The sequence below is a fragment of the Malaclemys terrapin genome, chromosome 18 (assembly GCF_027887155.1).
Source record: "Malaclemys terrapin pileata isolate rMalTer1 chromosome 18, rMalTer1.hap1, whole genome shotgun sequence".
Classification (NCBI taxonomy): domain Eukaryota; kingdom Metazoa; phylum Chordata; order Testudines; family Emydidae; genus Malaclemys; species Malaclemys terrapin.
In genome coordinates this window covers 6,827,736-6,855,618 of record NC_071522.1, presented here as the reverse complement: position 1 = coordinate 6,855,618, position 27,883 = coordinate 6,827,736, and the positions used below count along the sequence as shown (strand labels likewise).

Sequence of the window (27,883 nt, the reverse complement as noted above, 5' to 3'; positions counted from 1 at the left end):
TCAAGAGAAGGTTTTAAGAGACATGCGCAAGAACAACATTGTCTATGAAACAGCAAAGCAGGAAAAGACGACATCTAGCTAAGGTAAATTATTTCAAATTCCAAGTTGCAATCAAAGGTGAGTTTTTCACAAATGCCTAAGGGATTTAAGAGAACATCATCGACCATGAATGAGACTAGTGCTCCTAAATCCTTTCAGCACTTTACAAAATCTTCCCCTAGATTAACTATTCACTAATTTGCTGGCTTCCTAGAGCTTTTATCATCTTCCATCCTCTCCTCCTTATTAGGACATAGGGAATATCCATTTATAAATCGTCCCCTAAGGGATGTCCGAACCCACATGCTCCTCCGCACTTGTCGGCTTTCCCTCAAGCACCTGTCGGCTTTCCCCAAGTAAATAGGTGTGCAAGTAAATAGGTAAATTCTAAGGATACACTATGGCAGCATTGACTTATACCGTCTCTTATTCAAGAATATCTTTTTTCTTTTGAATATGAGCCATTATATTATGCTGTTTATTAAATGTCTATTAAATTCTGACTCCCCCTCCATTTTTTATCTTCCCTAGTTATCTGTGATTTACGAAATAGGACCAGCATGAAACACATTTGGTTTTGGTCTGCTTTTATTTTTTGCAGTAAAATCTGAAGAAAAGCCACATACACAGATTAAACATTTAGGATGTTATTCAGTAAAAAGGCAGTCATCTTTTTCAACAGTAGTCTCCAAATTTTGGGTTGGCTTGATTCCTATGTGAAATGTGGCAACAGGCAATAAGCTCCCAAATAATTCCTTTTTCAGACACTCACTTGAGATACCAAGTGACAAACAGCCGCTTTTAGCCAAAGACTCAATTCTATTCTTCTGCCTATTCCACAGTTTTAAGTTAATGGATAAATACTACACAAAAGCTAATGAAGGTAGTTCTCTCCAATCAGAATAATAAATATCAGTGCAGAAATGTTGTATACACTGTTAGGCATAGTTGTTCATTTCCTGGGACAACATTTCTTATGGTGACTGTCATGGTTTCTTCTATTCCTCATAAGCATATAGCTACATGAGGATCTCCATATCTAACATCATCTACTATGAAAGCAATTGTAGTGTGTGTAATGGTAGGTCCATTTGGGGAGGCAGTTCTAGTGCAAATGGCCAGTGTGGACTTTTCTGCATTATAAAAATTTCAGTACGTTTGGACACAGCTGTGAAGAATTGAGTTCACTGACATGATCGTTACAATAAATTTGCAGACATTGTAGATCAGGGCAAACTATATTCCTCATTGCAGCAACTATTTTAATTTTTCACTGACGTATTCTAACAGTAACGTTTTGCAACGCACTAATTTCATTTTACTATTGACACCCGTGTATATTAGGATTTGTATATTAAAATAATTTAAAATGCAAACACATGAAGAAAGAATGGTTCCTGGCTAACATATGCAAAACAGACAACCTACACATAACAGGCCACATCTGAAGGAAACAACGTTTTTAAATTTACCTTTATAGTGGGTGCTATGATGCTACAAATTAGCTCTAAAAATTTAATAGAAGAGGGCTGAGTTGTAATTACATCAGAAAGAAAACTAGGATATATGTAAATTAACATCAGTCTTACAAAGAAAAATTTGCCACATTCTTCACCAAGCAAATCGCAAGATTCCAATTTCACAGCTGGGAGCACATATGAAAACTAACATGCAGGTGGTGGGTCAAAGTCTTTAGTGTCACAAACATTCTGGCCCAAATTTTCAGACCGAAGTGTGTAAACAGTAGCTACAGCACATGCATCTCTGAATTTGTGTGTTTAGCGGTTTTCTGAAGAGTGAAGATATACATATTTAAAGTCCTTAAAGGTTAAGTTACCTCACTATTGTATAACCACAGCCGCATATCCTCCTCTTTTATACGTAGCCTCTGGGATAGATATTCATGTATCTCTTTAATAGTTTGCATCCGACTAAAGCAGCCTGTATAAGCCAACACTCGTTTTAAAGGAGCACTGGGAGAAGGTACATTCCCTGTGTCACAATCACAAGAAAAAGGCCAAGATGTTCTTAACAGACATATCTGTACATACAGTAATAGGCAAATGAGTTTAATAAGGTTATTCTACAATATACACATTCAAATAAATGCATTTGGTGAAAAAGGAGTACACGGAGCTACTCTTGTTATGGTGTTAATATCAGCCATACTGCAATCTTAAAAAATATTAACCCTTGGGAAACTTCCCACACAAAAAACACACAGTAGAGCTTTGCTAACTTCCATCCAAAGTTACCATAAGCAGCAATCTCTCCCTCCCTGCTTGCTAATAGCAGAGCATTCTAGAGTGGCTGTCATTGGCAAGACTTCATTACTTTTACAATCTATACTCCAACAATTACTACCGTACTGTGAAGTAGCAAAGTGTGGTCTGATCTGTTTCTTTAGAAGACAAGATACGAAAGGCAAGAGGTAGATATTTTGTTTTGTTTTTTAATTAAACTTAAAAAAAAATTCCTTCATGAAACCTACTCTTAGAAAGCATATTATTTGTAAACAAAAAATGTGAAAAAAAAAAGTCAGTTTCACTGTTCTCTTCTGGGAAGCAGCACTTCACTGCAACTCTTCTATGGAGAGGAATGTTGATCTGTGAAGATTAAATCAATCTGGAAGCTTCAGAACTGGATTACTCTCTCACATACAAGGGCTGCATAACACATTTTGGAAAGATGTCTAGAAATTCAACACAGTTTCTCAACATTCACTCAGATATGTCTGCAAAACTAATTGACTTTGTCAAGTCAAAAATGTTGTTATTTGCAGTATTCAATATATCTAGCTCATCTTCGGATAACGTACTTGGAAATATCGGGTTTGAAAAAATGAGTCCAATGTGACATTTTTTATTTTTCTGGGGCTTTTTCAGTTTAAAATTAAAATGTTTTTCCTTCAGTGCACAGCCTGACTCAACAGCTGTATTACTTTAAGTAAACTGAAGGAGCACTATAGTTACAATTCAGTTGTCAAAAGATTAAAAGAACCCAATGAACAGCATTATGATATGGAATGACACTACATGCTATGGCACTGAGGAGCAAAACTAAACCACAATCATTTTATAAATCAGCAAAGCATCTGTTTTACCTTAAAACACCAAGCAAAGGACTATAATTTCTTAAAAAACACAAACAAGCATTTTCTGCAATTAAAGATGAGAGAATTAGTTGTAAGATTACAGCAAGAAAGCATATTTAAAAAAAACTCAAAGATTAATATTTGATTGAACAAATAATTAGTGCAGAGCAAAATAATTCCAAATCAAGATTAAATTTGGCATATCAGAAGAATCGATGTATTTGAAATAGAAATGTTTAGGTACCAAACAGAGCAGTTTTCATTATATAAAGTTAAGTAGTAAAAAATGTTTTTGGGTACTAGGCGGTTTCTATAGCGCAACTTGATCAAGCAGGCAGCCACTAATTATACAAAAATTTTGGGATTGTAATATTACCATATTTTACCAAATTTATCAAAGCAGTGGAAAAAAAAAATCGAGCATCTGCATGAGTTCTAAATAGACACTGACTAAAAGGTCAATGTCCTTCCAGGTTCTGATTTCCAGCGCTCAGTCCTGCTTGCATCTGTACATACACTAATACACATGTGCATGCAAATCTCAATTTGTGCATCTCCTGCCACACGGCATTCCTACACAGGAGATTTGCTCGGACACAAACTGTAGTAGCTAGGTATACAATTGCGTATACAAACCTGATAACTGAAAATCAGACCTCGATAATGCCTTCTGAAACTGTCTGTAAAATATTATGAAACTAAAGGCTACACGCTTGGGGTCGAGGACCAGTGTAATCTTAAAATGAGAATAGAGATGGTAATTATGGGGTGTTAGCAGAAATCTAGATTTTCCCCTAATCTCATTTGTATGTATTTCCATCCTCTTCCACAAATGTAGCCTATGTTTGCAAATTGTATCAAGTAGAAGACTTCACATTTCACTTGCCCAATCACTTCTTATCAAGTGTTAAATGTGTGTGTTAGAGACTAATTACCTGGTTAACTCAGAACCAGTCATAGTTCACTATGAAGTGTGAACCAGCAGCTGGATGAATACCGCTGATTTATTACAGTGTAGTATTGTATGTTAGGGGCCTATCTAAAATAAATTCAGATATAAATATTCTATAACTACACAGACTGCAGATGAGGAAAATAAGATGGCCTTCCCCAGCTGTTTGTTTTAAGCAGTGCTCATTTTCCACTCTCACATCACCAATCTGAAATGTGTTTAATAACTACGCAAGTGAACTCACTTAAAAACTGAAAATGCCCTTAGTCTCTCTCCTTTGCGCAAGATCTTGCTAAAAGCTCTTTGAGTGATTGGTAAAACTTTATTCTGCTTTACGATCGATTAGGAGATGTATAAGCACAGTGGCAGCATGCGTCTATTGACCTGGGTCTCGCTTTTTAGAAACTGCACAGTTGTGTTCTTGCTGCATTCTTAAGTTACCTCTAGGTAAATGATGAGGAAACATTCTCAGGCTCATCATACCCATATTCACCCAGATGTTCGATTGTTGCGTTCGAGTGGCAGGTTGCTGTCTCAGAAAGAGCAGATAACGAGGAAATAACTCTAGCTCAGCGACGCCAGTTTTGCTGTTTTTGATCACCTAGTGAAGACATTTAAAGAAAATTTCAGAGACTTCCCTTCTGAGTCTTTAGGAAGTCTAAAATGAACCTCTGTAGGGGGCAGATGGGAGAGCAAAGGACCATACTGAAAATGTGTCAGACAAGAATGGACTTTTGGAACAATAGGTCTTCAGTGAATTTCCTGGGGAGGTTAATGCAAAAACTCAGCCTTTGGAAGCTACTCCCTGAGAAGTGGGTCATTGTCTGCTGATTACCTGTTTCCTAGAGATGAGATCAAAGTCCCAAGCGATACAAAGAAACAGCTGAACTGACCACCCTACGTTCTGGTTCTGAATCTGAGACAAGTTATGAACTTGAAAAATCTGATTGTGGGTTTTGAAGAACCGTCACCAACCAGAGCCCGAGGTTAGAGTTGGGGGTGACCTCTGCTAAAGCTTTTTAGCATGTGTGTACGTTCTTTTATTGTTTTAATATGTTTTCAACTTAAGAATAAACATGCTTGGTTAGAAGCAATGTGTTAACTTGTAACTGCACTGATCACAGCTTCTAGAGAGAGCAAACCACATATGCTGGCCTTTTAGAAAAACTCTGGCTTGCTGGGCATATCACAGCGTAGGCAGGGAACTGTGCAGCCTTAAAAAACACCTGGACAGGAGGAAGTGAGATGAGGGTCTTTGCACAAGAGAGGTGATGGCTGGGAGCTTTAAGGGTGCCCTTAAGCGACCACGGAAGGGGAGTACAGGGGCAGTTACCCTGAAACCGTGACAGACGTCTCTTCAAACATTGCAGTGAAATGCTCAAGTATGTTAGTTTGCGTTGTGTGTAAAATGCTGAGGCCTTTTCTAAACTACAAGAGGTGTTTGTTTCCATGGAGATTGTGTGTGAGGAAGACAATAGAAGTCAATATGGTGGTTGTACTGTAAAATAACTGCTACCATCATAGATCAGACAGTTGTATAAACTCCTACAACCAACCCTTCTCACCAGCCGTAACACTGACTGAGTATTTAAAAAAACATCCTAAAGAAAACAGTTTAACAACCTGGTCAGAAACAAAACATTTAAAATACTGAGGATTATTGTACATAGTTGCTTTCATCTAAATGGCCCCCCAAACGCTATGAAGTTTACTAAATCAATTGTACACTATACACAAACAGTCCTTGAATTATAAGATTCTATCTGACCAGCAGGGTGAGCAATACTGAATTCCTATAAAAGAAAAATTCTTGACCGACAGGTGTCATTTTAAGGCTCCAGGGCTGCACAGGATTCATGTCACCCACGAAATACAGTCACCGCTGTGGCGAAAACTAGTACTGGTTAAGCAATGCACAGCAATGTTGCACAAGAGTTCAGAACCGGTAGTGACAAACCGTGTATCCAACTGAAGTGGGAGGGCAGATTTTTAGATGTGGACTTCACAGAACCATGGAATTTGGGCGAGAGACAGGTTCACATCTCTGCTCTTGCACAAAAGCACTAAGGAACTTCTAACTCCAGGGTCCTGGGGTCAATTTTATGTCTTCTACAAAAAGAGGAACCACAGCAACAGAATGCCCTTTCCAATGCTTTTAGCTTCAGTTTCACTGACAGTTGAGCACTTGGCTTTGAAACCCTTCCTCTTAAATTGATCTAGTATAGTCCACATGTCTGACTAGAAGTGACTTAAAAATCACTGTAAGGAACCTGCAATGTCAACAGAATTGAAAGAAAGTTTCAAATTCCTTCACATTAATAAATTTTGCTTAATTTCTCTTGATCTTGCTTTAATCAGTTTTTGATATATTCAGATTAATAATTCATGTATGCCATAGTTAGACTGCATAATACAGCTCTAACAGTATGAGCTGTTAAAAGTCATTTGTAATGCCATATATATATTTACTGTGCAGTAGCTAAAGGAGACAATTGTATATTTTAACAGTAAATATCCTCATTATTCACTTCTGTTTCAGAATAGCTCTGAATACTTTGGCTGTGTAGCTATTGCTAAGAAATCACTCAGTAGGCTAACAAGAGATGTCAACATAATCCACTTATACTCCATTCTATCTACAGTAGGCAGTTTTTGATAGCATGGGGCTGGATTTGAGGACCCAGGAGGTCCCTTCCAGTCCTATGTCCCTATCTACATTTGAAAGTAAAAGTGACCTTAAGATACAAGGCAGAATTTAATTGTTTAGAAACTGCCATGTTTGAATATAGTAAATGCCACTGATATTTGCAAACACATCTTCACTTTCTCCTCCGTTTAAGATTACATTTGGAAAACATTTAAAAAACAGATACAGGAGCATCTTGCTGATTAAGAGACCCATTACTACTAAGTAACAAGCTTTCTACTGCAAGTTAGTAAGTGAACATATGCCATAAGAATTCCATGAGCACTGATTCATCATGACACCAATTCATAAAAGACATCTTGTTGTTTTCATCTGGAGAAAGAGTACCTTAGGTTTCATCATTTATAATGCTTCTTAATAATCATACTACAGTATGTTTGTAAAGGTAAACTGCCTAAGTAATGTGAAAGCTCACTACAGCCCTCCTCTATCAAGTCTTTGCTGAGAAACGGCTGTGCTATCAGGCTTGATGGAAGAATGACTGGGGTTGTACATTAGGAACAGGGAGAATTAAGACAAGTAAAATTTGTAATGGTTGTTAATTTAAAATAAATAGGCAATTGTTGTTCAGAAAGAATAAACATTAATGGAACAAAGCAACTTCTACAATGTTAGCAGCTAAAATGGCACAAAAGAAATATAAGAGCTGATAGTGAACACTGGGTACAGGATCTGTTCAAAATATGAAGCATTATTTATATTGCACCAGCACCTAATGGCTCCAGTGAGGATTTAGAATTAGACTCTATGACACACACAAAACAGTAGCAATTTGGGCAGGTGCTATCTAAAAAAGAGGTGGTTTAGTCTTAATTTTAATTAGATTTCATATAAAACCTGACATTCAGATTTTCACGTTGCATAATACTGTGAACATTCACGGGAACAAAAAAAAAAAAATCAGGAGTATGACATATATTTGCGGTGTCACTGTTGACAAGAACCGCGTGATTGCATCAGCTGGCTAACAAGGATCACAAACTCTTCAAGGCAGGGGCCACGTGTTCCCAGGCATCTTACAGGGCGTACCACAGTGGGGCCTCATAACTCCAATTAGGATTTTTTGGGTGCTGCAGCAATATAAAACATCCGCAGGAGATCTAACTGAAGACAACATGGATCACTGTAGAGAAGGCAGGAGGAGCCTCTGGAGTGAGAACAGCTTACACCCATCTCCCATTTCACCTCCCCTTGAAATAACTTATGGAAAGATAATTATAGCCATAGATTGGCTGATGGAAGCAAAGTTGAAACGCAGAGAAAATCTAGAGGGAATAACACTTCAGATTAACTCTGAAACCTTTCTTTAACCAATGAACATTGTGAGACTTGCTCCAGAGGGGTAGATCAATAAGTGGATGTTTAGTCACAGAAAGGATTGTTAGCATACATGACTTCAGAGTCTGTCCCAAATAAACAATGACTATATTCATTACTTACTGGTCTAGGTAATGCCAGGTTTGCCCCATACCAGTGGTAAAGGGCTCTCCATACTGGTTCTGGTACCATTTTATAATCCCTCCCTTCAATCAGATGTGGAGATCGTTTTAATCGTCCGCCTTCCAGTGTTAATGATGCAGCCTTTAAACAAAAAAGGGTAGTGGCAGGTCTTAAAGGGAGAAAATAGCCCACAGCTGCAAAGATTTCAGTTCATGAATACTAGAACATGTTTTAATTATTTAAATATGCTAGCAAGTGGCAATTACCACCTGTTTTTCATACTGGAAGAAAGTATTTAATGTAACAATTATGTTTCATTTTTACTATTAAATACTTCTCTAAAAGGGACAAGATAAAATTCCTATTTTCCCCCATTTTTTTAATACTACCATCAGGTTATTATTATTTCTGTTTCAACATTTACACTGTTAACTGTTTGCATTTCACTCAACTTGAACAGTGAAACTAGGCTGGTCAGTTTAATTTTCAATTTATACTCAACTTTACTTTCTGGATCATGTGCACAAGTGCAACAGCGTTACATTTGCGTTGATAATGGTGCAAGGACATGTTTAAATACAAAAGTGTTTTCAATATAATTTTTAAAAGGTTATTTTTATGAAAACACTTCCACCTGTTTTACTATATTTTGGAAAGCCACTTAAACACAGTTGCACCTTTTCCCTCCTGGAAACTATTTCACAGTGGCCCTTTAAATAAAAAGCAAAATAATTTCTGTAGTAAAAGTCAGAACACGGATTACTACACCACAAATGGTAGACAATACTAAATTTTTTGTTCTGTGGCTAACAAAATTGTGCCAAGCAATATTAAACTAGAAATTAAACCATAATCGAGTGCTAGTTTTGTCCTGTTGCCTAATTATCTAAATAATAAATTAAGTTTTTACAGCCAGAAAATTGAGATAAAGATTTATAAAACATTTTCCTGAATTTCCATAGGTCAGTCACACTCACCTTCACTGGTTCTTGTGTTACTAGTGGTTGGTTATCAATAGCTCCTGGTCTTTGTGGAGTAAGCTGTAGCAATATATTTCCACTGGATCCAAGCAAACACTGATTATTATTGTCCGAAGTGTTATGCTGCCTAGCAAAACACATATCGGCTGCTGGAGTGCTAGAGTAAAGAAAACCTGTAGAAGAAATGAGTAATGTGTCTCAATTTTAGTTTAAGTTATATCCCATAAACATGAGCACATCAATTAGAAAATAAGGATAAACTTCTGTGGTAAGATTGTGGGAAAAGTTTCCCTCAAATAGTACTTGAATTGCACCAAAAATATATAAATGGATCCAGATAACAGAGCACAAAACATGCATCTGTATCTGAAAATAGGGACTTGAGTGTAAGATAACTGTATTCCCAAATTAATATTTGGGCATACAAATACCAATTTCTGGGCACAGTAGCCAGCAGTTGGTATGCTGTTACCTAGTTGTGTGTATGGTAACTGATATCTGTGCATCACAATTTATCCCTGTGCATAAAGAGTAACAAGGACAGAGACATGCAGTGTAATGCTGTTACATTCATGGTCCCAGACAAGGCAAGTGCCTGTATTCATACAGAACCACCTACTGGCTGAATAATGCAATATAGAAATGAGGCCTGGCTTCTGGGCTCACAATCAGAAGCAAGCAGTTGGCTTTATTAACTGTGAAACATACAGCTGTGGGTGGCTCCAGCATGAGGAAAAAGGTAGGTTGTTCTGGTCCAGAGAATACAGTATATGTAACCATCCAATTCTTGAATACCAAATAAAATTCAGTTAGCTTTCAAGAAAGAAAATCTGATTTGAGCATTGGCCTGCTAAACCCAAGGTTGTGAGTTCAATCCTTGAGGGGGCCATTTAGGGAACTGGGGTTTAAAAAAAAATAAAAACAAAAACTGTCTGGGGATTTGTCCTGCTTTGAGCAGGGGGGTTGGACTAGATGATCTCCTGAGGTCCCTTCCAACCCTGATATTCTATGATTGAGTTTCAAATTCTGTCAAGATTTTGCTACCAACAAGATGGCAGAATTTTTTCTGCAGCTGGATTGGTAACATTGAAGTGGGGAGAAAGAAGAGGACAATAGGTTACTCTGAGATGGTCCCTAAAAAAGTAAGAGTAGAGCATCACTTTGAGTGATTGTTTGATTGGCTGGAGTTAAGTAGTGGGGAAGGACTTGAGGTATACAGCTTGCCCGGGCTTTTAAAGGGTCAGTTTGGCTTGGGAGCTGGCACAAGGTCGCACTAGCCTGAAAAGATTTTGTTCAAGCTAGACAAAGGCTTATCCTAACTCTGGAGATTTTTACTTTAGCGGGGAGACATATTTTTATGATATTGCTACAGGAATTTTTGTAACCAATTATTTCAGTTCCTACAGAACCTAAAATTAAGATATACATTGTCCTACATTTTTAATGCCCCGGAGTCTTTTTCTGCTCCTTTCCCCTTCACAGGGAAAGTGATCTGAGGGCAGATCATTGCGTGATGACAGACAGAACTTTATGGGAAACTGAAAAAATTATTTTGGAAAATTACCATGATGGGATGATGATGAAAACAATGTTGAGCATAATTAATAGCATATAGGGAGAAATGTGTTGTTTAAGTAATCCTGTCCTCTTTTACCTGCCAAATAGACTCAAATGCACGATTACACCAACAGTCCAAACCTAGCTCATTTTTTTAACTTCAATCTTGCTACCTTTTAGTCTGGAGGAATCCACATAATATTCAGATCACTCGAGACTCATCCTAGATTAAACCTCTATGGGAACAAGATTTTATGCTTACTGCTGCTAGTAGTCTCTGAGGCTTCTGATGCAGTAGAAATATTATCTGAAAACTTTTCTTCTGTGACAGAGAAGTAATTTAGACCTCCTGTTTTGTCTTCTATCTGTTCTGATGTATGGATTGCAGCAGCTACGAGTGAATTCTTACCTCCACTCAAGACAGATGAAGGTTCTATCACAACAGGGTTAGCATCCTATAATTGTTAGAGAAAGAGAAAGGTGAACTATTGGCCAACATAAAACTGGAAATTTAAAATCACTCATGTACAGAGTTAATACACCAGCATACATTATACCAACATTACTTTTAAGGATCTCAAAATGTTCTATAAAAAGGTATTTTCCCATCTACAGCATGAGGATAACAGCTATTTACCATCCAAATCACCAGAATAAGTATTTATATACTATATTGATGCATGTTACAGACAACTATAAAACAGATAAGACTGCTATGTTCAGTCTAAGAATCTGGAAATGGCATGTTTTAAGTAGCTACAGTTATCTGCTATAAACATTTTAAGATCTAATTGATAATTGGTGGTAGAAGTAGTCTCTATTGGTGGGGTTGGGGAGCTTGGAATAAATGTAGGGCTTCTGAAAGTGAACAGCTAAGTCCATTGGGCTGAGCAGGCATGGCATGAGTTATGCATACTCTCCTCACACCTACAGCTGTGCAGGAAACGGTTTTCTTTTCCTGTCAACGTTTTCAAGATGAATACATTTTCCTGTTCCACCTTGGGACGCACCATAAACATTTCAAAATTTTCCATAAAAAAAGGAGAGACCGGCCAAGAATAGACCATAGCTCAGGGATTAGGAGACATCTGGGATGTGGAAAACGCAGGTTCAAATTCCTACTCTGTTTGAATCCAAGCTCGTCCCCATCTCAGGTGAGCTTCCTAGCCACTGCTGTCTTTAGATGTTTTCCATTTTGAAGGTTCAGTTGAGATTTTCAATTATACTTTAATATCACAAGAGGCCGGGAAAAAGCAACCCGTGAAGGAACAAATTAGAACTATTTTGAGACCATAATGGAGAAATTTGGATAGGAAAAAAGTAGGTTACTATGGCATAGTGTTTCAATTAGCAGCCATGGAAGATTAGGACAAGCCCATAGTTTTATGGCTCTATAATGGATGCACTTTGAGCCTACACTAATTTAACTGTAGATTTTAACTGATACTTGTTCAATACAAATCACTTTACGATTCAATTAGATTTCTGGAAAGGTTGCAAATGGAGTTGTTTAAATGTATGTTAAATTTTCCTTTAGTTCAACTTCCCTACTCTGTGGTAAAAAGCAACCGTTTACAAGAAAAAAAAACTATGGACTTAATTTTAATTCTCGGTAACAGTTTCAAAATATTAAGTTCACTACGCCTCAGTCCCAGCTGCAAAATGCTCTCCTATCAACCTAGACAACAAAAGAAAATTCTCAGAAAAATGTAACTTCATTCCTTACTTCTCTGCATTAGAGTTAGGCTAAAACTAAAACCATGGACATTACAAAATGCTGCTTCACTAAAAGTTTCAACACCAAGTACTAGGAAAAGACTTTGCGTTAGCTAAACAGAACGATCATGCTTGGTGGCTCAGATATACATCTTTTCAGTGCAAGAATGACATGAAGGTTGGATTCCTTGTCTTGCTCTTTGGAGAAACAGCACTGAAAAGGCAATCTGGCTCACCACTGTGGCAAGGTGAAGGGGAGACCTCATGTCATCCAAAAGCAACACGTCTACCCACTTAAGAAAAAGGTATTGACGAGGTTTGAAAAGAGTCCCATCCAGTTTAGAACAATAATAGCCACAAGAGGAAATCTCCAGAGGTTAGAAAGCAGAAGAAACAATGGGAAATAATCAGAGCTTAAGAGGGCCATGGAATGTCCTTACATCTGCAACAAAAAGAAAATTTATGCAATGGACACTACTGCAACAAGAGTGAAGAAGGAGGAGACCCATTTAAATTTGCATCTGAACAAGATTTACTTGCAAATTCTTGGCTTGTTTTATAGCAACATCATTGAATAAAGTCAAATGAGCATAAGAAAGTAATAGGTTCAACTGAATAACACTGCCCATGACATAATCCTCCTGTATGTATCTGTAGAGTCCTGTGTAGTTCTTTAATATTTTCTTTACATGGCAGCAAAGTACAGATGCATGTAAGCCTCTATGTTGTATAGAGAATCTCACAAGTGCTGGAGTTAAGCAAGGTATTAGGTATGAAATCCTATATGCCTTTGAATAAATCACACTATAGCAAGGATCAAATTACTCAGTGTGTCAAGCAAGCCAAAATGTGCATTAAGTCAACATTTGTCCAACTCGTCATGTATGAACAACAACTGTAATTAAATCACTCATTTAACAGTGCACACTTTCTAATCGTTGGACTATCTTTGCATTTATAAAGCAAGTCATTTTTATTTATATGACATCCTCTTCTAACTATTAATATACCTCCTCTTCTGAGGAGCAACTTATTTCACTTAGTTTTCTCCATTTGTGCTTGAGTGAATTGCTAATAATTTTTATTCTGGTCTCAAACAAGTCTTAAGTAGATTTCTCCCCCCCACCCCCAACCCCACCCCCCTGATGTGTATCAAGCTGGCAAAGATGGTCTCATTTATATGCTTTTATGGTAAAGTCTTCAAGGAACATAGCCTCATTTCAATTCACTTTCATTAGGTTTTGGTAACATACCTTTTAAAAAAAACAAACAAAACAAAAACAAAAAAACCACACCATGTACTCTGGCTACTTCTCCTTTTCCATCATTGCTGTTTATCAGGATATTCGTATATAAATCAAACTCCCCCTCAGTTCATTTAGAAAAGGCACAATGAATTATTTGTGACACACACACACACACACACACACACAAATCACATCCATTATTAGAATTAGTTATGTTAAAAGCCAACTGGGTTGTGAGATCACCAAATAAATCAGACAGAACAAGGAGGCTGTGTATTGGCAAGTGGATTCTTATTGGACAACTACCTTAAAAAGCTGCAACGATGGGAAAGAAAATGCAGAATAATTATGACAGCCTGATGGGGTCTGAGTGAAAAGTTTAGTATGCAACAGCGATTCTCTAAATCAATTTGTTTCCTCTAATGGATGAGGGATATTTAATTTCTAGCATTCTTTTTTATTTACTCATTGGTTAATTGATTAAGCAATTATTTGCTCTTCCTTTCCTGTTTTATCAACACATGCACAAATGGAACATCAAATGTTGAAATCTCACTGTGTTAACATGAACTACTGCCAAACTTACATATTTGACATATTCTTTCCATTGCTGCCACCATTGCATTGCGATGAGAAACCAGTTGTGCCCTGGCTGGAGACCATATCTGCTTTCCCGTTCTAACCAACCCCTAGATACAAGAATTAAGAAAACAATACAATCAAAGACATTACTTGAAACATGGCAGTTAAAAAAAAAAAAAAAGCCAAGTACTAAAATAGTGGTTAATGTGGAAACCTATAAAAACATTTTTTTCAATAAAATGCATACCTAATAATTTGTCCTTCCTCTTCTGGGGTAGCAGGTCTTAAACCCAGAACTATATGGCACACCTACAGAGAGAGAGAGAGGGAGGCAAATCTTACCAAGAAGATCTAAGACTGTCAATGAGACAGCAGGTAAAAAGTAATAAGGGCATCTTCCACACAGAGACATCTTACAGAAACAGCATTTGGATAGTGATAGATTATTTCAAATTAACAGAAGATTCAGAGCCAAGGGTATTTTTTTATGTGGTTTTAGCCAAGCAAGTCATATATTCAACTCCCAAATTTACAGGATTCTATTTGTACTATTTAGTTGAAGGTAAGCCCCAACTTGGATGCTCAAGGGAGAAATTAAATGGAAGGGTTAACTACAATTTTTTTTAAAACAGCTCTCTCCTGACATTGCTCTACAGAAGGAAAAACACTGAGGTTCCAGTCATCAACTACAGTAACATTTACCCCTAAACTGTAACCAATTTTAATAAACGAATCCAACCCAACTCCTGACAAAGGAAAAGAAGACAGCTGGGTAATACAGTATTTAGCTTAGCACTTTTATAGGTCTTTTCCTCTGGTGATCTGAAATTGCTTTAGAAAGGAGGGCAAATATCATTATCTCTATTTTGCACATGAGGAAACTGAGGACTTGCCCAAGGCCATTCAGTGACAGAGACAGAATTAGAATCCATGCCTCCAATTCCCTGCCCAGTGACTGGTGAGGGCTTTAGAAAGGGGTGGCCACCCTGCTCCAAAGAAAGTTCACACTATTTGCACTTTATCCCACGACTTGTATATGTTTTAGTTGGAAACAACAAAAATGTAAGCCTAAGCTTTCTATCTAAGCTTGCCCGCATTTAAGGTTTCCCTGTAGAAACATCTATATTCCTAGAGCTCCCTTCCATTGATGAATCAATCCCACCTCCCTGAGTAAAAGACAATCCCTTCCCCCAAAGAACTTACAGTCTAAAACAGACAAGAGACAGGATGGGGGAAAGTGGTAGAACCTACAGCAAAATGAACAACTTGAAACTTCACGTTAGTTCCACTAGTATTATTTTTTAGGTGGATTTGTTTGGTAGGAATAAGCTGAAGTGGAAAGAAAAGTGAAAGGAGAGAGGACATTGAAGGGAAGTGGAGTGCAGGGACAGGGCAGGGGAAAAGGTTCCCCTCTGTAGTTCAGCCTTCCCCCAGGCCACCTGACCTGGAGAGGGATCTCGGTGTTAGTTTCCCCAGAGTGGAGGGTTCCCTCTGCATCCATGGGTGTGGTGGGGGAGGGATGGCTCTAGCTGGACCTTATTTTACCCTTTTCCTGCTAGTGAAGCAGTCCCTGATTTGGCTACTTCTGTACCTGCTCCTATAGGTTGGAACCTCTCTGCAGTTGCTCCCCAATACCACATAGGGAAAGAGACCATAATAATAAAATAATAAATAATATATGGAGATATACCTATCTCATAGAACTGGAAGGGACCCTGAAAGGTCATCAAGTACAGCCCCCTGCCTTCACTAGCAGGACCAAGTACTGATTTTGCCCCAGATCCCTAAGTGGCCCCCTCAAGGATTGAACTCACAACCCTGGGTTTAGCAGGCCAATGCTCAAACCACTGTGCTATCTCCCACCTGAGTCCTACTTTCCCCAGAGTGGGGGGGCGGGGGAAGAGAGGGTGGGTCCTTCCCAATAAACTGTTCAGTCTTTGAGCCAGTTTCCAGACTGGTTGCTCCTCATTACATGTTTTATAGCCTCTTTTCATGTGTCTTTTGAAGCTATCAATTTGAATCTCAGCTGGAGATGTCTAATGATTGGTGGAGCAACTGATTTAAATTGATATTACAGTGTGAGAGCTGGTATTCTAATAATCTGAACAAAAGAAAGGTCATTAGCTGCTGAGAAGTGACAGATTTCCCAACAACTATAACACAGCTGGCTGTGATTTTTTTTTTTTTTTTTTTTTAAACTAATGCTATTGTGTACTAGCATCAACTTCTTCAAAATAAGCCACCCCTGCTGTTATCAAACCAATTTGTTGAAAGGCTTGATTTAAAGTAATGAAGACTAAATAAATAACAAATACTTCACACTTTCATAGCACTTTTCATATGTACAGCCCAACGTCTTCACTAAGCATTATCACCATTTTACAGATGGGGAGCTGAGGCACAGAGAAGTTAAGTGACTGCACAAATACATCAGTGGCAGAATTAGTGCCCTCGTTCCCTTCTAATGTCTTGTGCAGTGAGCATGCTGGGCTGAAGATTGCTGCTTAGATAGTAAGAGCTTGGGGTGGGATCCTACTTATAGTGGATTCATGAAGAGAGCACGAGGAGGCATGAAAACTAAACTAAAAATATCCTTATAAGAATGAGAGTTCTAAACACTTACTGAAGAACAAATACATCAACTAACCCATCACTAGAGATCACTTAGATTGCCAAGACTTATTAATTTTAGCTCTGGTATACACATATATGTATTAGTTATTAGTTAAGCATTGATAGTATGTTAGTGCTATTCAGGCCATAAAAATAAAGACATCTGATCCTGAGGAAATTACAAGGCAAGAAAGAGCTAAAATGTACTATAGCTAATTCTACAACATTTATTTAGAAAACAATCTTCCTAGATTTAATTCTTTTTACCCATGAATACATTTGATGGCTTCCAAAAACGGAGATTGCAACACTTCACCCCCACCCAAATTTTGGCAGAAGTATCATCACAACAAAATTTAAAGTTGCTTTGGAATGAATATATACATAAGAGATCTTGAAGAAAGGGCTGGCTCAGTAGCCTAGGGCTTGGGAGGAATCTGAAATCTTATCTTTTTCTTTGCTGCACCCATGATAACTGCCTCCACACACTCAGCCCCTTTGGGAAGGAACATGCCTCTGTTCAACTCTGACCGTGCAGCTGATTAAGGAACTACACTTACAGGGAGCTACATTAGGGCAATTCCTCAGAGCTCCATTAGGGAAGATAACTTCTTTATCCACCTCTCAGGACAAAAAGTTCGATGGAAAACAGGCAGGGAATAAACGACAAAGATGAAAACAATCTTTGGGGTTTACATTTTACACAAGATGAGCCAACCTTGAAATGTGGCTGTGCTAAGTTTTTGAAATTGGGCCTGAATTGGATTTTAAAAATTCAATATACATTCGATCCCAAGCTTCTGAATTCCAGGTTTACCTGCACTGTGAAAGGGATGTGATATCATCTCTCTGTGCACTATTAACATCTATTCATCAATAAAAGGCTATTTAGTGAATGTCTACAGAACATGGTTAAAAAAAAAAGAAAGGGATTGTAAGCTGCAGGGGCAGCTTTTCTCATTTCCTGTATAGCTTTTTAGGGACGATTTGGATCGCCACCACTTTTAATGGGGAATGTAACTACTGTTACACTTTAAATTTCTTTCCATTTTATGTACCGTGTACGCCATTTTTAACAGCTTGTGCTTCAGGCATCTCACACTTAAGTGAATAATAAGCAAGTACAGCATCATTCAGTCAAGGTAATGCACTCGTACAAAAAACACACTTTATTCAAATAGACAAAACTGTACATGAGTTGACACAAATGCTGATGCTGCACTTGGTGACTGCAAAAAGAAAAGCTGATGAGTTAATTACCATATTGTTAAGGTTTAAATTTGCACTAAATGTACCTGAAAAAGTAGATTTAAAAATTCATTGGCAAGAGCACTCTTCACACTCCAGATCTGATAGTCTTCCAGAGTGAGGTGTCCAAGCTAAGTTAAAAAGAGGGGAAGGGAAATAATGAGCATTACCAAGTTTACCTCATTTCTATGTAAACTGTACATAAACCCATCAGACAGAACAGGAAAAGTAAGTGTCTGGGAAAGGATTAGCATACATCATTACTGCTATAAAACTTCATCTGAGACAACGATAATGAAATTAAATCCAGATCCCAGTTTTAACTTATCTTAGTCAAAGCACATGAATGTCCCAAAAGAACTACACGGCATTGAACCTACACAGAACGAACCATGCAAAGGTACCAATCTTTGTTCCTGCAACATAAAACAATTTAGTTCCCAGTATCCATCGTAAACACGCTTTCTCAAGCCGTGACCAAAACTGCATTGAAGGATCCAGATGAATGGTCAGGACACCCATTTTGCAGGATACAAAGCCACACCGAAAGTATGACTGCACAGAGGTCAACTGCAGGTTTAGCGTCTAATTGTTTTAAGATTCTAAAGCAGATTTTTTCAATAATGTTCTTATCTTTATTTACAATCTGCACTAAAAAAAGATGATGACATGAAAGTAGCTCTTAGGAGTTAACAAAAAGCACTGCTCGTTTTAAATCCATGTATGTCCAACTTGACATACTGAGTTCTGTATTAAATTGATCCTAATAACAAACCTTTAAATCAAAATATAGATCTTTACATGGCAAAATAGCAGAATTTTCCTCATGTCTGATTATTTCATACACGTTTAAAGGAGAAAATAATGCAATTCCTTCTTGACAGTCAGGCTGACTGGGGCTCTGGAATCATGTCTCATCTTCAGAGCGCTTCCTAGCATCCAGGTGCAATGTTGAAGGGGTTCTCTTAGTTGGGCTGTGACAAATAACTCAGACTCTCTTTTACCTGGGACTAGTTATCCTCTTCCTCCGAGCCGGGGCTCTCCCCCCTCAGCCATCTTCCTGAAGCGGGACTGGTTCTCACTTTAGAGTAGTCTGTCTTATCCCTCCTTTAAACCTTGTCTTATCCCTCCCTTCATCCTCTCTCTCTAGGGCTGGGAGTTATGTTCTAGCTTGTGACTGTATGGATCTCCTCCTCTAAACAGGAGTCCTCCCTCGGCTCTGTCTCTGGAGATGGAGTTGTATCTCAGGCTTCCTTCCTTAGGGCAATCGGTCTTGTCCCTGATTCAAGCAGAAGTTCCCCCTCCACCCTCTTCCTGGGACTAGGGTTATGCTCCAGGCCTTTTTGGCTCAGGTTAGTCAGTCCTACCCTCCTTCAAGCAGGACATTCCCCCTTAGCCCTCTTTCTGAAACTAAAGTTATGTCTCAGGCTTTGGGTTAGTTTTATCCTCCTTCAAGCAGGACTTTCCCCTTCCAGACCTCTTTCTGGAGTTAAGCTTGTGTCTTAAGTTAGCTGCATGGCTTTTACCAATTCCCTTCAGCTGAACATCCTTTCCAGTTAGCTTTCCACTCCGGAGGGTTCAACAGTGTCTGCCCTGCAGTAAGGGAGCAGGCAGCCTTTATACTGTTCCCCTTCCCCCACCTCCTTCCCAACTGGTTGGGTGAGAGGGGACCCTTGTCCCGCCCAATCTGCAAGGCTCCTGGTCCCATGCTCTTAAAAGGTACAGCAACAAGATTCCCTCTCCAAGCACTATTCAATCCTAGGGGTGCTTCCACCCTATGCCTGTCCCCCGTAAGTCTCTCTATATCCTCCCACTGGACCTTTCAAACCCTTAAAGGGCCATGCGAGGTTGTAGGGTGGGCTGACCAGTAAGATGGCAGACTACCCTATCACAGAATCTAAGTGTTACATTCAAAAAGTACACTGCCATTTTGTAATGCTACACAGTTCTGCTTTGTTTTTTTCCTCCCCTAAGCCTTTACTATCAGTAACATTAATAAAGCTTCCTTTTTATGTCAAAATACTTCGAGCAAAGGTCAAGATGTAATACAGCTTTGCAAATGTCAGCTACACAAACTATATTTTAACTATTTGGCAACAGCACAAAGCATTGCTAGCCATAGGTGAATATAAAATACACCCAAGTCAAGAGACCAACAAGAATCCAGATTATAAATATAAACAAGAAATGATAAAGTAGTGTAGTTTGACATTGCCCAGCTCTATTAAACTTTCTAATTTTTTTTAACTGCCTGATAAAAGGCTCAATTTGATATTTTCATACTGGAATGCAACTGCATAAACACCTAGTCAGTACTGGTGGTTACTAAATCTTCGGTTACACCTATTTTGTTCACAGTTCAAAGGCAAAATGAGATAACGTGCATAGGAGTTCAATAACTCACCTAATTACTGCAGCAACTGCTTTTTCCAGCACTACTTTCATAATGTATTGGGAAGGTCCATCATTTTACACATCATCTTTGTTAAGATGGTAGGGTCTTTTCCCTTTTACTTAACACTTTGGAAATAGGTCATCAACATGCTTAGCTACAGACTACCCTCACTGTGGACCAAACTATAAAAACCCGACTGGGTGAGGGAAAGAGCATCTCAGAGGCTACCTTTCCTACTGTTATAATGGAAGAATCTTTCTACCAGAAGATGGGCCAGCAACTTCAATGGAACACAGATAGCTATGGTATACAATTGTTCACGGTAATAAGCATTTCTAGGTATCCTTGATAACTTTTCAGAAGTACTTGTAGTTCCCATGAACTTCCCCACTTAAGGTTATGAGGCAATGAATTAAATTGTGGAACCAAAGTCATTGGTTCTTGGAGGAGGTGGGATCATCCTGAATCAATAAGATTAAAAAGTGCATTTCTCAAATACATTCTTTATCTAGTATGAATATAAAAATGCCTAAAAAGTGTTATATACGTGCTAGGTATTATTTTTATTATTAAAAGACTGAAGAGCTTCTGTATAATCAAGAAAAGTCACAACAACTGCCTCTAGAGTACGTTTCATGGATTCCTGCCTTGGCTGTGATAGAGACAATACTACAGTATATGTACTTCATTATATATGAAAATATTGTAGAAGAAATTTGATCTGAATGTAACATATCTCAACAATTGAAGGCAAAATCTTATGCATTTCAAGGTGGTATATATAATATTATACAGCACTACTGATCACCTGAAGGATAAGTCTATTCATCTTCCTATCTGCTGCAGAGTATGATACATGCTGACACAGTGAATACACAGGAAGTTTATTATGCTTTTGTTTTTTATCTATGACTTGTTGGTTTTTAACAACAAAACAACATAAGGTGTATAAGCCATTTCTTCTCTCTCTCTCTCTCTCTCTCTCTCTCTCTCTCACACACACACACACACACACACACACACAAATTAGGTTTATTAAAGCAGCACTACTCACACGTAAATTCTAATAATGGCATAGGATGATTAATTTCAGCTGATTATATACATTTGGACCTGATTTTCAGAAGTGTTAAGTTTCACACTGAGATCCCCCGCTTACTTCAGTTGAAATTTGTTGGAGCAGCACTTTGGAAAATTTGCTCTGAAGCAGAAAGGTAGATGCAGAAAATGAGCCATGTCAAATATAGACACATCTGATTTTAGCATAACCACCTTCCTTCTTGAAGCATGAACCAATTACTAATATAGTTTGCCTTCTTTGATGGACAGCTATTTTGCTACTTGTTACTCTTATAAGAAGAGTAATCATTTCAATACTTTAGGCAAACTTTGTTTTACCAATATAGAAAAATAATTAATAAGAGGGTGATAATTCTGTTAAAGTTAAATTTTACATTCTGATTCATATGTCAGTTTGTAAGTATATAGTCTTTTTCTAATAGACGTACCTGAAAAGTTGCTATGAAAAATTGACATTTGCTTGGTAGAGAACCCACTACTGACAGATCTCTGCACTGAAGCCAAACATGGTAAGTTTATTTTACCTTGTATTACTTTTAAATAAGCTGAAATATTTGAGTATTTGAGTATGCCAAGTATTTTCATTTTTATCACAGCTAATGAGTTCCTACCCTTTAGGATTCAACCAGAAACCTTCCCATGTGTGTGAAAATACAGTTGGAAAATCTGACAATTGACTGACTCTCTTCAAGTTATCTATTAAAACATCAAGGAAAGTTCATCAAGTTCTCACCTTTGTGGTATCATGTGCATCCAAAATGTTTTCTACGATTTCAGACAAATTCATGCCCAATTCCTTGACAAACGGATTAGAAAATACAGTGTTTAGTACCTTATCCCAGAGCTATCCATGTCGAGGGAAGGAAAAAAGAGTAAACATTCAACTTTCAGTGATTTTTATAAAGTATCTGGGTAGCTTAAAATTTGGTGTCTTCATGTCAGCCATATTTTTATATCTAAATAGCTCTTTGTACCATAAGCAGCAGCAGAAATTACAGAGAATAATTTTACTTTTGTTAGAATCAGTATGGGGTAAATTACACAAGGGCAATTGCATAAATCCCTTTCCTCAATTCAGACATTTCAAGAGGATGTTTTAGTGACATCTGTCTCCAAATAACATTCATACTTTGAAACCTAAAATTGATTCCTATTTTTCAAAGGCTACTATAGAAAACAATAGGAGGTGACTTAAAACATGACTTACAGGTATCTTATCGGTACGGTTATCTTTCCAGACCTCTAAAAGTGCAACTACCATTTCTTTAAGTTCAGTGCGAGACAAAACTCCATCTCGGTCAACGTCAAAAACCTTAAAGCAAACTGAAGGGGGGGGGGAAACGATTATTTTTGCATGTTAAAGCTAACTGACAACTATGTTCTAATTAGGGCTACTGCACTTGATCACTTCATTGCAGGACAAAACCCTGCAAAGTCACAAGGATGTGACTTAACTGACAGTTTTGAAACTTCACAATATAATCTGGGGTTGCTTGGTTGTGGTAGTGGGGAAGAGGAGCTCTCTGCTCAACCTGAAATTCAGATATTCCCAATTCCTTAATATCTGATGTAACAGGGCATGGAACAAATACATATTCAGAATCTGTAGTTTTCCAGCTTGATGGCAATTTTTAAGCTACATAGATGCCGTCATTTTTTCACCTACATAGGTACATCACAAAATTCAGGAAACTCATAAGGAGCCAGTTGAATGAGATTGACAGTAAGAGAAACTGGTTCATGCCAATGGCGTGGTTAAGAGTGGTTAAGCACTGGAAAAAATTGCCAAGGGAGGTTGTGGAATCTCCATCATTGGGGATTTTTAAAAGCAGGTTAGACAAATACCTGTCAGGGATGGGTCTCAAACACTAGATCGGGGTCTCAAACACTTGGCGTGCAGGCCGTCCTGTGGCCCGCCATAGCTCCCCTCACCCCCCACCCACCCAAGCACACTGCCTCCCGACTCCTCCACCTACCTCCCAGCGCTTCCTGCTGCCAAACAGCTGTTTGGCAGCGCTTAGGACTTTCCAGGAGGAAGGGGAAGGAACGGTGACATGATGAACTCAGGGGAGGAGACTGAGAAGAGGCGGGGCCAGGGTGGGGATTTGGGGCAGGGGTTGGAATGGAGGTGGGGAAGGGGTGGGCATAGGCAGGGCCTCATGGAAGGGGTGGAGTGTGGGCGGGGCCAGGGGCAGAGGTGGGGCTTTTGTATCTTTGTATGAAAACGTGTCAGTGATGCGGCCCTCGGGCCAATGTACTAGTCCTCATGTGGCCCTCTTGGTGATTTGAGTTTGAGATCCCTGGTCTAGATAATACTTAGTCCTGCCTTGAGTGCAGGGGACTGGACTAGATGACCTCTCGAGGTCCCTTCCAGTTCTATGATTAGAATAGAAAATAAACTAGCATGAGCACAATTTACTGAAAATCTCATAGGAAGTCCAAATGTTTACATCTTCCATTTTTCTCTATATAATGGAATGCAAACTTTAGCACCATGTATGTGCTAATACAGTTTGTATATATGAATAGTTAGCAAAATTAAACTACCAAAATAACTTACTGAATACCAACTTTAAAAAAAAAAATTCTGAAGAGGTTTACAGCTGGAACGAAGTCAGAGTAACTCACAAGAATACACTGAATTAATAAATGTTAACCATGCTTAATAAAATAAAGGCTTCGTATTTAAACTTAATTCAAGATACAATTTCTAGGTTTTTTCCCTCCCTCTATCTCCTTCTCAAGTACAGATTTTAAAATATGTAAATTAAATAAAGTTGATTGACAAAAATTGATCAGATTTTTTAAAAATTAGAAGCTTAATGGGCAGTATTTTGGACACTCACATTTTTGCCTTTCTGCCAAGGGTCCCCTGCAACATGCCGACAGTCCACAGGAGATTTCCTTAAAGTCTATGTGATTGTCACGATTTTCATCAAAGGCATTAAACAAACCTACAAATCACAGAAGCATCATCACACACTGAATATGATCAGACAAACTCAAACAATATTTAGCACTGACATAATGCTTTACATCTTCAAAGCAAGGTACAAACATTAGTTACAGTAATTAATCCTCAACACCTGTGAGGCAGATAATTAAGCATTATTATGCCCATTTTATAGGATAAGAAAACCAAAAAAAAGCATGTTAAGTGACTTACCCATGGCTAAACAGAGCCAAGAATACAAAAACCTCAGGAATTCCTGGCCAACAGTCTCATTCTTAGACCATGCTCTCTTCCTAATGTTTAATAATTTACACAAGTCTTTCATGCGTTTGGGGAATAACTTTAGTTGCCAAGGCTGTCAGGGTAACTTTTTCAAAAGTACTGAAGGGCCAGATTTTTAAAGGGGTTTAGGCACTTCAAGATACAGATAGGCTCCTAGTGGGATTTTCAAAAATGCCTTGGTGCCTAAGTCCCACTGATTTTCATTTCACGCGCAGGGCCAGGTAGGCAGGCAGAGCTTCAAAGTCTCAATGCGTGGATGAGACGATGGTGTAGAGAGGAGGGGTTTACATTCATTAGGAACTGGGGAAACTTCTGGAATGGGGGGAGCCTATACAGGAAGGATGGGCTCCACCTAAACCAAAGTGGAACCAGACTGCTGGCACTAAACATTAAAAAAGTTGAAGAGCAGTTTTTAAACTAGGAGATGGGGGAAAGCCGACTGCTGCAGAGGAGCATGTGGCTCGGACAGAGACTTCTCTTAGGGGAGAGTCTAATGATAGAGAATCTCCAGGGTATAGTCAGGAGCAGAGGATAGAAGAGGATAAAGTAGGGGCCAGATCAGATGATAAACATTCACATAAAAAAGAATCTGATACATCAGAAAAGGGTAGACAAATAAACAGTGACAAGTTTTTAAAGTGCTTGTACACAAATGCTAGAAGTCTAAATAATAAGTTGGGTGAACTAGAGTGCCTTGTGATAAAGAAGGATATTGATATAATAGGCATCACAGAAACCTGGTGGACTGAGAGCAATCAATGGGACACAATCATTCCGGGATACAAAATATATCGGAAGGACAGAACAGGTCGTGCGGGGGGGTGGCACTATATGTGAAAGAAAATGTACAATCAAATAAAATAAAAATCTTAAGCAAATCCGCATGTTCCATAGAATCTCTATGGATAGAAATTTCATGCTCTAATAAGAATATAACATTAGGGATCTATTATCGACCACCTGACCAGGACGGTGATAGTGATGATGAAATGCTAAGGGAAATTAGAGAGGCTAGCCAAATTAAGAACTCAATAATAGTGGGGGATTTCAATTATCCCCATATTGACTGGGAACATTTCACTTCAGGACGAAATGCAGAGATAAAATTTCTCGATACTTTAAATGACTGCTTCATGGAGCAGCTGGTACGGGAACCCACAAGGGGAGAGGCAACTATAGATTTAGTCCTGAGTGGAGCGCAGGAGCTGGTCCAAGAGGTAACTATAGCAGGACCGCTTGGAAATAGTGACCATAATACAATAGCGTTCAACATCCCTGTGGTGGGAAGACCATCTCAACAGCCCAACACTTTGGCATTTAATTTCAAAAGGGGGAACTATGCAAAAATGAGAGGGTTAGTTAAACAGAAATTAAAAGGTACAGTGACTAAAGTGAAATCCCTGCAAGCTGCATGGGCGTTTTTTAAAGACACCATAATAGAGGCCCAACTTCAATGTATACCCCAAATTAAGAAACACAGTAAAAGAACTAAAAAAGAGCCACCGTGGCTTCACAACCATGTAAAAGAAGCAGTGAGAGATAAAAAGACTTCCTTTAAAAAGTGGAAGTCAAATAGAAAGGAGCATAACGCTGCCAAATTAAGTGCAAGAATGTAATAAGAAAAGCCAAAGAGGAGTTTGAAGAACGGCTAGCCAAAAACTCCAAAGGTAATAACAAAATGTTTTTTAAGTACATCAGAAGCAGGAAGCCTGCTCAACAACCAGTGGGGCCCCTTGATGATCGAGATACAAAAGGAGTGCTTAAAGACGATAAAGTCATTGCGGAGAAACTAAATGGATTCTTTGCTTCATTCTTCACGGCTGAGGATGTTAGGGAGATTCCCAAACCTGAGCTGGCTTTTGTAGGTGACAAATCTGAGGAACTGTCACAGATTGAAGTGTCACGAGAGGAGGTTTTGGAATTAACTGATAAACTTAACATTAACAAGTCACCGGGACCAGATGGCATTCACCCAAGAGTTCTGAAAGAACTCAAATGTGAAGTTGCGGAACTGTTAACTAAGGTTTGTAACCTGTCCTTTAAATCGGCTTCTGTACCCAATGACTGGAAGTTAGCTAATGTAACGCCAATATTTAAAAAGGGCTCTAGAGGTGATCCCGGCAATTAGAGACCGGTAAGTCTAACGTCTGTACTGGGCAAATTAGTCGAAACAATAGTTAAGAATAAAATTGTCCGACACATAGAAAAACAAACTGTTGAGCAATAGTCAACATGGTTCCTGTAAAGGGAAATCGTGTCTTACTAATCTATTATAATTCTTTGAAGGGGTCAACAAACATGTGGACAAGGGGGATCCAGTGGACATAGTGTACTTAGATTTCCAGAAAGCCTTTGACAAGGTCCCTCACCAAAGGCTCTTATGTAAATTAAGCTGCCATGGGATAAAAGGGAAGGTCCTTTCATGGATTGAGAACTGGTTAAAAGACAGGGAACAAAGGGTAGGAATAAATGGTAAATTCTCAGAATGGAGAGGGGTAACTAGTGGTGTTCCCCAAGGGTCAGTCCTCGGACCGATCCTATTCAACTTATTCATAAATGATCTGGAGAAAGGGGTAAACAGTGAGGTGGCAAAGTTTGCAGATGATACTAAATTGCTAAAGATAGTCAAGTCCAAAGCAGACTGTGAAGAACTTCAAAAAGATCTCACAAAACTAAGTGATTGGGCAACAAAACGGCAAATGAAATTTAATGTGGATAAATGTAAAGTAATGCACATTGGAAAAAATAACCCCAACTATACATACAATATGATGGGGGCTAATTTAGCTACAACAAGTCAGGGAAAAGATCTTGGAGTCATCGTGGATAGTTCTCTGAAAATGTCCACGCAGTGTGCAGAGGCAGTCAAAAAAGCAAACAGGATGTTAGGAATCATTAAAAAGGGGATAGAGAATAAGACTGAGAATATATTATTGCCCTTATATAAATCGATGGTTCGCTCTCATCTCGAATACTGCGTACAGATGTGGTCTCCTCA

The 27,883-nt window shown here is 38.5% G+C and overlaps 1 protein-coding gene across 4 annotated transcripts in view; it reads right to left on the bottom strand.

Annotated features, from left to right (window-relative positions):
- USP32 (ubiquitin specific peptidase 32) overlaps nucleotides 1-27,883 on the bottom strand; it is a 147,528-nt gene that overhangs the window by 31,304 nt on the left and 88,341 nt on the right. For 2 of the 4 annotated variants that reach the window (XM_054008217.1, XM_054008218.1), the window contains exons 7-17: nucleotides 24,497-24,604; nucleotides 22,858-22,973; nucleotides 22,384-22,446; nucleotides 18,223-18,306; nucleotides 14,562-14,623; nucleotides 14,319-14,421; nucleotides 11,032-11,224; nucleotides 9,210-9,385; nucleotides 8,233-8,373; nucleotides 4,527-4,686; nucleotides 1,877-2,031 (exon numbers count right to left, since the gene is read on the bottom strand). In XM_054008217.1, coding sequence (XP_053864192.1) covers nucleotides 1,877-2,031; nucleotides 4,527-4,686; nucleotides 8,233-8,373; nucleotides 9,210-9,385; nucleotides 11,032-11,224; nucleotides 14,319-14,421; nucleotides 14,562-14,623; nucleotides 18,223-18,306; nucleotides 22,384-22,446; nucleotides 22,858-22,973; nucleotides 24,497-24,604 — 1,361 coding nt within the window. The remainder of the gene's footprint in view (nucleotides 1-1,876; nucleotides 2,032-4,526; nucleotides 4,687-8,232; nucleotides 8,374-9,209; nucleotides 9,386-11,031; nucleotides 11,225-14,318; nucleotides 14,422-14,561; nucleotides 14,624-18,222; nucleotides 18,307-22,383; nucleotides 22,447-22,857; nucleotides 22,974-24,496; nucleotides 24,605-27,883) is intronic. The other 2 variants (XM_054008219.1, XM_054008220.1) reach the window with 2 other exon arrangements.